At 40.8% G+C, this 13,939-nt stretch overlaps 1 protein-coding gene across 1 annotated transcript in view; it reads right to left on the reverse strand.

Moving 5' to 3' along the window:
* The window catches only part of si:dkey-159a18.1 (sortilin), a 19,409-nt gene extending 5,770 nt beyond the window's left edge, over positions 1-13,639 (reverse strand). The window contains exons 1-15 of the mRNA XM_050036398.1: positions 13,175-13,639; positions 12,310-12,372; positions 10,611-10,687; positions 10,431-10,527; positions 8,769-8,936; positions 8,508-8,581; positions 8,238-8,284; positions 6,752-6,888; positions 6,539-6,622; positions 4,537-4,597; positions 2,057-2,209; positions 1,479-1,576; positions 1,270-1,369; positions 959-1,133; positions 661-854 (exon numbers count right to left, since the gene is read on the reverse strand). Coding sequence (XP_049892355.1) covers positions 661-854; positions 959-1,133; positions 1,270-1,369; positions 1,479-1,576; positions 2,057-2,209; positions 4,537-4,597; positions 6,539-6,622; positions 6,752-6,888; positions 8,238-8,284; positions 8,508-8,581; positions 8,769-8,936; positions 10,431-10,527; positions 10,611-10,687; positions 12,310-12,372; positions 13,175-13,612 — 1,966 coding nt within the window. The 5' untranslated portion in view covers positions 13,613-13,639. The remainder of the gene's footprint in view (positions 1-660; positions 855-958; positions 1,134-1,269; positions 1,370-1,478; positions 1,577-2,056; positions 2,210-4,536; positions 4,598-6,538; positions 6,623-6,751; positions 6,889-8,237; positions 8,285-8,507; positions 8,582-8,768; positions 8,937-10,430; positions 10,528-10,610; positions 10,688-12,309; positions 12,373-13,174) is intronic.
* Between the last annotated feature and the right edge of the window lie 300 nt (positions 13,640-13,939).

Consider the following 13,939-nt stretch of genomic DNA (forward strand, 5'->3'; position numbering starts at 1 on the left):
AAACTTATACGGGACGCATTTGCCCCCGTTACCGTTTTAGCTCGTTTCGTGGCTCCCGGTTGCATCCGCCTCCCTCAATACTGAACCAATTTTAAAACGAGTTGTACCTATGAATCATACGCACACATACACATGGGGAAATAGGGCCCAGGTTGAAAAATACCGAAGTTAATCCTTTAAAGGGTTATTCCCTGGACCCATGCTACACCCTCTCATCAAATTTAATTAATATTGCGTCAACAAGTTTTTCCATAATCCTGTTGACAAACAGACAAACAAACAGTCTGAGCCAAGTACATAAACTCCTTGGCAGAGGTAATAAAAGCTAAGTCATCATCAGACACTAGACTCTGAGATTACATGTCGGCCAATGCGTTCTGCCTCTTTTCCTCTCCACATGGACTGTTTGCCTGCATGCAACCAAAGCCTGCTAAAACATGATCAATGATTCGGACTAAAAATGGACTACAAACGGAAACCAGAACATTTCCAATGCCAAAGTCTTGCCAATATGCAGATATTTCTTTTTATAGAGAATACCTTGCCGGAGGCAGTTTGATACACCTAGCACCAGGTGGTAACAGGCCCTATAAAGGGGTGATGAGCCGGAGGAAGACTACATATGGAAGTAGATTGAATTACAACATTTTGATGACTCACACTCTCTTGTAATGAGGCTCTGAAAATCAATGGTGACCGCCACCCACATTGGCTGTCCGTCGTCCTCAGGCCGGAAGCCCCACACGCTCACATTCATGGCCTTGGTCCCCGGCTCGGACGCCAGGCCTGCGAAGAAGAAGGGCTGCTTGGTGAAGTTGTAGGACTTCCAGCACCGGCCTTCATCTGTGGAGAACCTGGTTGATGAGAAACAAGGAAAAGTATGGTAACAGTTTTGCCACCTATTGCCAAATAATACTGCTTTTCCATTCTGCATTAAGTATAAATATCTGCTCAGTACTTGATAGTCTTGACTTGTCCTTCATGCTGGGCCTCCACAGCCACAATGAGACCTCCAGAGTCTAATATGCTGTAGTGGTGAGGACCCCTTAGCGTCCCCCTCCAGTTATAACCCCCGTCTGAGGAGACGAACACATCTGGGTGCTGCGACGATGACAGAGAGTCACCCACCGTACCTGGAGAAGAGAGGAGATCATCGAAATAGATCTGTAGGTCATCATTACGTCAGATTTGAAACCATTTATGGAAACTTTACTTGAAAACAGAATTAAAAAATTACAATTGTTTAAAGTAACATTGCCGTTCACTTACCATGGGCGATAACCAGACCAATAGCAGTTGGCTCAGACAGAGCCAGCATGGGAACGATGCGAATGTTGCGACTGTGCTCTCCATGAATATGAAGGTTGCACTGATGAAAAACACACACATGATGTTTTACTGAACACTGACTAACACGTAGAATATAATGTTAATGTGCACATGCAGCCTGAGATTAGATTATTCCACATACAACATACATTCCTGACATGCTCTACACATTCCACATTCTCGGGTTTGTTGAGTAGCCTCCACGTCCCTCCTCTATTAAAGGAAATGACAGATCTTATACGGCCATCTGCAACAAAACACAAAATTAAAATCATACTTTGTTATTTTATCAAACTGAAAAGGTGTTTGGATGATAAGTTAGCCGTGCAGATATAAGGCTGGCATTGTTCTACATTTTTTGTCGTCAAGAAATCCCATTAGAAGACAAAAATCAACAATGTACAAATATTTAAAAAAGGCTCAGTTATCTTCTAAAACAGCTGGGCACTGTAGTTTCAAGCAAACGTCACTTAAACAAGAGTAAGTAGTGCATTTGTTGGGGACTATTTTCTGCGGTGGATTAATACACATTTGGTGCCCTGGCGAGGCTTTACAGCAGCAGCTTGGTGAATGTGGGATTGACTTGAAATAAACAACAGCAGCCTTTGTTCATCAGGATGAAGAATAACGTCACCCAGTGTAACAAAATAAAAGGACTAATTTAGTGTACACTCAATGCATTGGTAGAAATGTAGCCAAAAGTGCTAAAGTTACACAGAAAACCCACCTTCGTCCAGTTTATTCGTGAGGTAGACTCCTCTCAGTGACGTTATGTTGGTGAAATCGCTCTTCCTCTGCCCATCAAACAGGTGGCGCTCTAGCGATTTGGAGAATAAGATGCCCCGGTCATCGGACGTGTACATGGTTCCAAAGTAGGTGTCTGTGGTGAAACAGAAGACAACAGGTAGAGACAAATGACAATATTAGCCTTTTGCTACATTAAGACACATCATTACTCTTCTAAATCCAAAGCCCAAAGTTACCAAGTAGCTGATTTGGTTATTTTAAGGCGCTGTATGCAGCATTCAGAGCATATCTATGATTCAGAGTTTGAGGATTGTCAGCACGTGGTTCTCAACATGGAGGTGCTGAGCTGGCAGCTAGCAGCTAATGGTGCTAATAGCGTAATCAGTGCTAACAGTGTAAACAGTGCTGACAAAGCCCATCTTTTAAAATCAGTCATTAAAAAGAAAGCACAGAAATCTTGCACACTGAGTCCAATGCATTTTATTGTTCTATCTGTGTAAAAATGAAAAGACACATTTCCTCCTTTGCAAAACAAAACAACCGGTCCGAGACCTTCTTGAAGAGGTGGTCTCGGTCCGGTTACAAAGGAACTCTGGTGCGGTTCGAACGTGTTCTGACTCGATCTGAACCAACTGCAGTCACATGACACATTGTTTGGGTTAAACATGAGCATGTTACAGTCCTGGAGGATTATTAATGTGCACCTCCTCCTGTACTGCCTTAATATGCACATTCAGCACATCCAATGCATCAAAACATTGTTTTCTAGTTGGAGCCGCGCCTCGTTTTCAAACTGTATGGTTTGACTAAAATGAACAATGACAGCAATATAGTCCACGATGAGCAGCGCTAAAATCAACCTGCGTAGTTGTCCCTCCATTGTGACATTAGAAAGTGTCACATTTATCTTGCAAGTGTACTCTTCTTCAACATTTTGTTTACTTCCTGGATTTTTCCCACATGTAAATTCTGACCTATCAAGAGCAGCTTTCTCACACAAGGCATTTGATCTGGTCCGCTTGTAAATGCTGCCGTGAGAACACGAACCAACTCTAGGCAGTTATGCAACTTTGGAACAAATTTAGTCCATGATCAGTCAGACCAAAGAAAGACAACTCTAGGTCTGAAAGCACCCTTAAAGAGGTGGCATGCTCAGGATGTCATTACTCCACTATATCTTTACATAGCAAACAGTTGTTTGCTGCTACATTTAAGCTGCGGTATGCAGTTCTGGAGAAAGCTAGTTGATTCCTAGGTCATAAAAAAAGCAGTATTTGATTACCTGGGAATGAATCAAAAATCTTTCTCTAGAATCACATGCACCTTTTTAATGTTTTGAATGTTGTATACAGAACCTTTAATGGAAACACATTGTTGAAAATACATGTAAAGGAGTTCTTGTTGCATCTTTTAGCATGAAGTCATCATCATAAAATCAACAGTGATATCGTAGCATATAGATACAGTATTCATCACATTGAACTGTCAGGAGCATGAAACAGACACTACGTCTGTTTCATGCTCCTGACAGTGTTCTAGGGTTTAATCAAAACCTCATTTCTAACAAACCGCATTACTTCCTGGTGCAAAAGGGATGTTGTTACTCAACAAAAACTACAGAGAGTGATTTTTTTTTTTTTTTTGTCTTCTCATCACACAGTTTACCAGTGCCACAATAATTACGACATGTATCACCTTCAAAGGGAATCAGCACCTGGGAACAAGTGATGCAACGCTGACACAAACCTTTCAACATCAGCATAATAACAACTAGTCATCATCAATCATATTTTTACTGCGTGAAACTCACACACACACACGTGTCAGCTAAAGCCATGAAGGACAAGCTCAGCTGAGGGACGTGATGGTTTCTTGTGTGTGAGTGTGTGCTTGCGTTACACCCTGATCCCAAGATATGTTTGTCAGCTTTTGCAGTGTAAACTAAATCTCCCTCCCTCCAGCCAACAAAAGATAAAGCCCCTCTCCCCCATATCTCCCCTATTTATCTCAGCGGTACAAAAGTCTCATCAACTAACCCTCACAGCACCAACCGGAGCACTTGCCAGGGAAAAAAAAAAAAAAAATCACAATGTGAGAGGAAACAGAAACAGACGTGAATGAGAAAGACAAAACTGAGGGGGGAGGGAGAGAGGGAGAGAAAGGAACAAAGACTGGGCAGCTGGACTCACATGCACAAACACACTCTCAGTATGATGGAATGATTTGTCAGCAGCACCGAGAACTTGTGAAACCAGTCCGGCCTTCACCGTTGAGCTTTTCCATTACAACAAAAGAGGCTGAGAGAGCTATAAATTCTGTCACAGCATGGGCATATTTGCAAATACGTGTCAGGTGTGTTTTTATAGTAGTTTCTTAAGGTAGGTGTGTGTGTGACTTCTGGGTGGAAAATAAGGACAGAGCTTTGTGCCTGTGTGTGTTTTTTTGTGTGTGTGTTGTTACCTCCTGGGTTGTCCACATGCATGAAGAGCATATCTTCATCTCCATCCAGGATGGAGTAAAACTGCAAACACACACACACACACACACACACACACACACACACACACACACACATATTGAGTAAGAGAAAACATGTGGGTGAGAAAATCTGGAGCTGCAATTAAAAAAAACAAACTTTGTGATGACTAATTTAATCTTTGCTATAAACCTTGTCTAATCGTCGTGAGAGAGTGTGTGTGTTTGTGCTGTCAACAAGATGTGTATGTGGGTGGGTGTATCGCCAGAACAGATGTGTGTTCAGCTGGTGTTGAAAAAGGAAATGTTGCCATCGATGCTTTTACTTTAGGTGAACCAACCTCCAGAACGTCCGACCATGAAGTAAGTGTGTCTGTGTGTGTGAGTTTAGAACTTCCTAAACCTCAAGTCTTACTCAAGAGTGTGAGAGGAACATGTGACAAAGGGGATATTTACAGGAAATAGTTAATTCACACCCAATTATGTATAAAATAAAGATTAAAAAATAAATAAATAAGCTATTTAAACAAAGATATTGGATCAAAATATACATACAGAGACATTTATGGACTAAAGGCAGATTTATAGTTGTGCATGAGCTCTATGCAGAGCCTACGCTATGGCCTATGCTACATGAGCATTCATACTTGTGTGGTGGTGTGTCTGTGTCACTCTGCAGTTGAAGCTGGGTGCTGTAAAGTTTAATTGATTCAAAACACACATTAAACATGGCTTAATAGCAACAACAAGTACCCAAACAGGCTTCACTATAACTCACAGCATTCACAGACAAAACACTTGTCTTTATCTGGACACATTTTCCCCACAAATACAACATGCTAATGTTTTTAGCACAAGCCTATGGCATTTTACGTTGTATAAATTAGCCTAGCGGCTAGCAGACTTTTCCTCTACTCATATGAAGCCAGGGACAACAGTAACATTTAACAAAGGTAACATAACTAAATTCAGCTCCATTACAGCTCACAAGGTTCACCGACAAAACAGCTGTCTTATACTAAACACGTTTTCCAAACAAATACAACATGCTAACGTTATTAGCAACAACCCTATGGTATTTTACATTATATAAATTAGCCTAGCAGCTAGCAGACTTCTCCTCTACTCATATGAAGCCAGGGACAACAGCAGCATTTAACAACGGTAACAATACATAACTCGGCTCCATTACAGCTCATTAGGTTCACCGACAAAACAACTGTCTTATACTAAACACATTTTCCAAACAAATACAACATGCTAACGTTATTAGCACAAGCCTATGGCATTTTACATTGTATAACTTAGCCTAGCAACTAGCAGAGATTTCCTCTACTCGTATGAAGCCAGGATAAATCACACACAAGACTTAAAATGCTATTTTGTGGAGGCTTTATTGTCTTCACGATTTATTGTTTCTTATCTGTGAAATTAAAGTAAGTAAAAGCTAGCAGTAGATGCACACTTCCTTCTGCATAAGATACGGTTGTCAGGTGTAGTTCGATAGACAGAAAATAGTTCCTACACAAGACTGCTCACAACAAGGTCTGTGGATTATCTTGAGTAACCGGGTCATGATTAATGGAAAGACACATTGCTGTTGAGTTTTGCAAATGTATTTTTCTGTCGCTTTGAGCACCACAAGCTGAGTGCCATGTAGTTCCATTATATTCAAGAGAAGGCAGACATCTCTATGGCCAATATCTCTAACACTCTGCAACTCACACCAAAACAATTTAGATTAATAAAAAGCTCTAAAGGTATAACAAGAAATATGTATTTTTGATTTTGGGATGAACTGCCCCTTTAACATCTGTACGTTACCTGTGTACAGTGCAATGTATCATTTGAAATATCTGAATAATAGTGCCAGAGTTTTCAGTTTATTTTAGTCTAAAATTTGATTGAAAAATGGAACTGGGCAGTTTTTTGAGATTGTGCGCTTCACCAATACCAAACAAGTAGTCTAGTTTAATCTCTCTCTCACCTGCTCAGTGGAGGCAGAGGGCAGCAGCGCTCGACTGAAGGTATCTCCTTGGTCTGATGAGAAGTACATGACACGAGGGGATCTCTGCGAGCAGAACAATGCATCACAGTGTTGTTAATACTTGATGCTCTCATTTGGACGTATAAGTGTAACATTAGCGGTCTTTCATGTGATACTGACATGAAGAGGAGGTTTTGTATTCGCACATCTTACCGAGTCCTCCATCACAGAGAAGAAGAGAAACGCTCCGATGTAGCCAAAACTGTAGATGTCCTCGTGGATTGTGGTGAAGGTCTTCCCCAGATCTTTGGTCCTCTTCAGCACTAAATCCCCCCGCTCATCTGCCTCAACTGTGGCAACAAGAAGGAAGACTCAGTGACAGGAATATGACATACTCAAGACTATTTATGTATTGTTTTTCCCTCTGATTTTAATTCAGTGATGCCTGATATTTTAGCTGCTACATCTTTCAAATCTTGTTTAAAGATTATCAGACGGAGTTTGGATTGAAAGTAAAATGCATTCTAGTAATTCCAGACCATCCTCTGTGTAAAAAGTTTGACATCCTCCCCTCTCGTCAGAGATACAGGTGTCTGAAAATTAGGGGCAACAAGCTCAAACGCTGCTCATTTTTCCATGTGTAATGAATGCTGTTGGATTCTCCAACAATATCTTATTCTTATATATTAATATTTTATCAAATTTTACTGTGTTTTACATTGCGTTTTTAGATTTTGGTTGTTTTTAACTTTATGTTTTAGGATTTTAGTCATCAGATGTTTGAATCTGAAGTTATTTGGGAAATAAGCTGAGCAAATGTTCGCGGCAGCTCAGCACAAGCCCCTGCTATGCCGAACTGCACCAGAAAAACACTGACTTTTAACGTGAAACTGCTTTATTCAGAGAGGAAGAGACCTTTAGGCTTAATTCAGCTCCCTGTAAAAACCTCCTGAATGTTTGAATCTTAAGCTATCGGTGCCAGGCTAGCAGCCCCTCCTTGAAGAGCCAAACAGCATTAGGGAAACAGTAATTTTTAATATGAAACTGCTTTATTCTGTGTTTCTATTGATTTAAATCACCTGGTCTGTTTGTTTTGGAGAGGAAGGGACCTCTGCACTAAATTCATCTCCCAGTAAAAACCTCCTGAATGTTTGGATCATAACCTATCAGAGGAAAAAGGGGAGCACACATTAGCAGGTGCTGGGCTAGCAGCCCCTCCTCAACGAGCCAAACAGCATTAGAGAAACACTGTTTTTTAAAATGAAACTGCTTTCTTCAGTGTTTTTATTGATTTAAATCACCTGGTCTGTTTGTTTTGGAGAGGAAGAGACCTCTGTGGATAATTCGGCTCCTGGTAAAAACCTCCTGAACAATGAACACTAAAGGAATTCTAACCAGGAGAAATTGACTGCAATGACACAATCTTTAGTTACTGTATTGATTGAGAGACCCCCTAGCAATAGAAAATTACATATTGTAGGTTTAATGTCAGATTTCTCAGATTTTTAATCTTGAATAGCTTTTAAACACACATAGTAAATAAAAAATATGAAACCAGACAACAATAAACAATATTACAGCTGAACATTTGCATTAGAGTCGGTTTGGGATTTGAGGTTTGTGTTTAGGTACATGCTTCCTTTAATTAAGCACCACAGAGGTTAAAATTGCTAAAGGTGCATTCCATATAGCTTCTTACCCGTGTCTGTTTGACTGTAGCTGAAGAACAAATTAATGCCGGCCCCCCTAATGGAAAAGAGGAAGTTAAAAAATGTCACAAACACTGAAAAAATGTCACAACAATTTCCATATGAGCTGTTTTTACAGATTACTTTTCTTCTGCAGAACAAAACACTGCAGTAAAATTGTAACACTGACATACAGCTTTACAAAATATACGTTTCATGGAGCGTGCTTTCTTTTAAATGTACTGGGATTCAGTGTGGTTTTTCTTCCTGTTTATTCTCACCATGAGAAAGAATGCACTCCATCATGAACTTTTGTCCACTTGGCGCCAAAGTCCAGAGAGAGCCACAGACCGCCCTGCGAGTCAGGAAGGAACAGAGGAGTGTTTACCTTTACTTTAAGGTGTGTGCTTGATGTGTGCAGGCATAATGTTTGTGTGTTTTACCCGAGAATATTACACACAGCGAGGAAGACCATCGTGACCTTGTGAATGAAAATAATAAAGTAAGACAAACAACGTATAAAGGATGGCAGTGTGACTCACATCAATGCTGAGGGCCACAAGGTAGTCGGGGTTGAGGAAGTGGTACGTGATTGGCTGGGCCAGGTGGAAGGGTAGTTGGATGAACTTGAAGGTCGCACCGGCGTCTGTGGAGATGAAGATGATCCCGCCTGGGTGGTCCACCACAGGTATGTCTGCTGTCAGTATCACCTGTCAATTAAAGGTCCAGTGTGTAGGATTAATGGCAGAAGTGCCCCCTAGAAAAATTCAACGAAGCAGCCCCTGCCCTACGTTTCACCTAGAGGTATGAAAATTTGTAGGCTTTTGTAACGTCCCAAGACATACAAAAAAGCCTCTTGGAGCTATACCCTAAACTCAACAGGAAGTCGGCCATTTTGATTTTACTCTGCCACTTTTGTGTAATCTTTAACCCTTTCAAGGGATCATACTTTGACGAACTCCTCCAACAGATTTGATCCGATTGACTTCAAATTTTGTCTGTACCATCTGAAGACTGTGGACATCCAAGTTGCTTAAACTTTGAGTTTTGGTTGAACTGTGTGACTGTGGCGAGGTGTCAAATGTCAATGTTTCGCCACCCAACAGGAAGTGGTTTGTAACTCCAGCACACATGGTCCAATCTGCCCCAGACTTCACATGTTTTGTAAGGCTCCAGGCCTGAGGCCAACGACATGCACATTAGGTGTCACAGTGATTGCGCCACCGACTGGCAACAGGAAGTAACACTTGTCACAATTATCTTTTGATTTACCTGCAGGTAGCACAGTGGGGTCTACAATTGATTCATAGCAACACGACGTAAAATTATTGTGTTCTCCAGCACCACAGAAAGTGGTACAAAATGCGCTGCAACAAAACATGTCTTAGTGATTCTGCACCAATGAAAACATAGTTACGAATGTTATATTCCATTTCACACTGGACCTTTCAAATCATTAAAAGCAAGCCTGAGATGGAAGGTGGGCAGGGCTGATGACAGGTTACTAAACATAAGCTAAAGGGAAGAAAATATAAACATTACATTGCTTGCTACTTCATATTTTAATTTGCAAAATCTGATGTAAAACAAATGTAGGCCAAGGACGTAATGTGAGGGGGTAATGGTCCCTTCCCTACTTCCTACCCCCCTACTTCCAGCCCTCTTGCTCGGACCACACCCATCTTTGAAGTTCACTTGAATTTTGATCTCAGCTACACATCTGTAAAGTTTCCTGTCTGCATCTTGCACAGCTGCGCCCTAGCAAAATACTCAAAACAGATTCTGTGGTTGTTTCCGCTACAATTGCTGTCACCAGGACCACATTTACCATTATGACATCACCAGCCATTGTGATGTTGTTGTGGCTGGTAAAACAAAAGAAAGCATCCAAATTGTGAATATAACCCTGTTAATCCTGAACCTGTACAACAGTGCAACTCTCACTCTGTTACACTCTTCTTGTCTAGTTTCACAAAGCTGTATCTGGAGCCAAAATATCTACGCACCAAGACAAGAGCAAAATAAACTGGTTTGACAGTGAAGATCTGGCACAAGATGATCAGACAGCTGAGCAACCAGCCAGATGTCTTCACACTTTTTGTGAGGCAACATCACACACTTCTTCCCAGGTAGCAACATTCAAGCGATTTCCCCAAGTGAAACTCTTAACGGCTCACACAGTACGTGCCCTCCTGTACACTTACAGAGCTCCCTGGTCCAACACTGACTCCAAACTCCTCCCTGATGAAGGTGTTGTTGATCCGATGGGAAATGTCATGGAAGGATTTTGCGTAATCCGTGCTGAGGAGAGAGGAAAGAAGTTTTTATTGGATGTTTGAGTTTTACTCAAGTTGAGCAATGTCTTGAAATCTGTCAGAACTCACCTTCGATAGAGTCGAGACGAGCCGCCTTCTAGGAACGAGTCTATCGGAGCACTAAATGTTGACAGCACCAGGACGACCTGAGAAAAGCAGCAATATGGTTACAATTTGAGATTATTGTAGTGCTTTTAACTGACCTTCCAAAACAGTCAATTACATTTTTTTAAAACCTACTCAGAATTATGCTGCTATGCTGGGTCTTTTACCCAGCACAAGGAAGAGAAAGTGTATTACCCTGGTTTTAGCTACACTCCATTGGCTCCTTGTGTCTTTTAGAACAGGTTTTAAGGTTCTTTTACTTGTTTCAAAAGCTCTTAGAAGTTAGAGTGTAAAGTGTAGGCCAGTCTCAGTCATTTTTATAATCCTTCGTGAGCTCTCAGATCTTCTCACTGCTGATACGTACAAGAAAACATGCGGTATAGCTTTTGTTAAGTATGATCCAAAAGTATAGAGTACCCTCTCAAACACTATAAGAGATGCAGGCTCGGTGAACGTTTTTAAGCAACAGCTAAAAACCTATTTATTTAGTTTGGCTTTTAATTAATGTAATAATTCTTATTCTTCTGCTTCTTTTAAATTAATTCTCTAATTTGTATTATTCTTACTGGTCATTCATATTTCTTTATCATCTACTGTGTTTTTATTGTCTAATTTTGTTATTCTTTTAGCTCTTGTTTTAATTTGTTGCATTTTTATTGTGATTCAAAAAAGGGTTCAATATTATTATTTTATTTTTTAAATATTATTCTATGTATTATTCATTTATTTTTTTATTTGTTTAATTATTTTAATAGAAATTTTTACAGTATAAAATATATCTGAATCATGTTCAGCCAGCTATGAAGATTTAATCACTTTTAATTTCAAATTCAGTATGACATACTTTGATTTTTGAAGTTTGAGGGAGCTTAAAAAATGATATTTCAGATCAATTTTTCCAACAAAAAAATACACAAAAAATTAATAATCATAAGGGACTGTTCATTATTTATGAGGTGAAAGGGGGTGGTAAAAAAAAAAGGAGGAGGCATGTCAAATAAGTTTTCAAGCATGGGGGGGGGACTTATGTTTTTAATTTTGGCAAAGGAAAAGGAGCATACAAATTTAAGTGGTTGTATTTTGTATCTATTTTACCGCCAATTTTTTGGGAAGGAATGTCTTTTTTGAAAATTGCCAAAATTGCACCATTTATCATAACTTGAAACTGTACCAACAAAAAATATTGTTGGCTTTTTTTCTTAATTTTTAACTTCTATAAGTTGAATTTCTGATGATCTTCGGACACATCATGTTGGATGAACGTTTCTGTCAGAAATACATTTTTTAAGAAAACATAAACGAATCTGAGCTCAAAATAGTGATACTGAAATCAAAATCACTTAATTCTATGTCTGTTAGGACCAAAAAATAACAACAACAATTTGCGCCAACTAACTAGCATGAACAACAAGAGTGCTTAAGGAAAAACATCTGTAGTATCACAAAGGGTTGGGAAAAAAATAAATAAATAAAATGAGGTCACACCCCAGCCACACCCCTCTGATAAATCAAGATCAGTCCCTAAATTGCAACAAATACTTTGCTGAAAAATGTGAATCTGAAATAAGGAAACTGCATGCACTGCCACAGATAAGACAGTCTGTGTATCTCTAAAGAGACATACAAATCTGTTGAGAATGATGTGACCTTGTAAGATACTCACCCCTGTACCATCACCCACCCATGTGAGAATCACATAGGAGCCATCATCACCGTTAAACCCTGTCTGGGAGAGAGAGAGAAGAGATCATCATACATGTGACCAAGAGCCTAGGTTTCATTTCAATATTGGTGGGTGGGGGACACACACAGGGAATAGGGGGTTTGGGGGTTTTGAGCACCGTACACTTAAGTTCCTCATCTCTGATATTTTTATGCACCAGTTTGTGCCTTTTCTGCATCAGTTTATGGTTAAATGCCTTTAATTTTGTCAGAGTAATAGTCCTCTGCTACTTTCATATTTTATTGGGGGTTGGGGGGCACATATGAAATGGGGGGTTTGGGGGTCCCCCGGGGGGCGAGGGGACAAATGCACATGTTCTATGCCAATGCAAGTGACAGCATCTCATCTAAAGGTTAACAACAAAACAAAAAACTAACTAAATTCCATGTATGTGTAATTTCCACTTCCTGTGATGGTCAAGCAACACTGCTTGCCAAACTGGGTTACTGGGCCAGTAAACATGACAAAAATGTTGACTGGTTGATTACCACAGTGGTAACCTGATCGTCGGTTTGCATAAATGTCATCATAATCATGCTTAAAATGACATTTGGTGTCATAGTTCCACTAATTTCTGCTGTATTTTTAACAAATATTTTACCTTTTAATATCCTGAAACAGTGCAAAAAACAGATAGAGCAAGAAAGTGATCACTCCTTGTCCTGGAAACAAGTTAATCTGTGGACTGAAATTAATTTTCCATGTTTAATAAAACTATAACTGCATATTTATAGAGCTTACAGTTCTTATCTGATGGACATTGCTCGTGCGCAAGCCTTTGTCCCATAACTCAAACACACCTCACCTCATGCCTATTGGCATCCAGAACATCGTGCTCGTGGGGGGTGAGGGGGGTCCTGCAGGAGGTGAAGGGAGGACCATGAGCAGGCCTGGGGGTCCCGGAGGGGCTGCTCATATCCCTCCTAGAGCGCGCGCGCGTTTGCCCCTGGTTCCCATCCTGCTGAGTCCGACGGAAAGTCACCGTCCTGCTGCCTTCAGCACCCAGAAGAAGGACGAACATCCCACCGAGGACCACGAGTCTCCAGATCATGTCAGACTTGAGAATAAAGGACCCTGACTCGAAATAAGTGCACCAGTGACTGAGACGTGCCGGCACTGACTCGGTTATTAGTGTTGCGCTCTGAGAGCAAGTGAGGGTGGGACGTGCCTGGTCGGTGCTTAACATGAAAAAAGTGCTGTGTGAAGGGGTGCGTCCTCCACCAGCAGGTGTTTCTGCCCGCATCCAGGTGACCTGAGCTGCTGGGAGGATTTACATTTCAAGTGGATTTAATGCAAACGCGCCCCGTGGCCGTTTGCAACCACTGCAAGAAGGGAAAATGTGGGAATCAGAGTGACTTTGTGAGGGGTTGATGTTGCAGAAAGGGATGCGTAATAGCCGGAATGGAGAAGTTGTTGCGAGGTGTGACAGAGAAAGGAGGCGTGAATGCAGCATAACAGAGAACTTTGCCCATGAGTTATCTGCAGTGGGCACAGCTGAACGCAAGAGGACGTCATGTGTTCACCTTTAATGTTTCCAGCTGTCAGTCGCGTGCCAAAGTGCCTCAGGATA

Source organism: Epinephelus moara, chromosome 23 (assembly GCF_006386435.1).
Source record: "Epinephelus moara isolate mb chromosome 23, YSFRI_EMoa_1.0, whole genome shotgun sequence".
NCBI classification, from domain to species: domain Eukaryota; kingdom Metazoa; phylum Chordata; class Actinopteri; order Perciformes; family Serranidae; genus Epinephelus; species Epinephelus moara.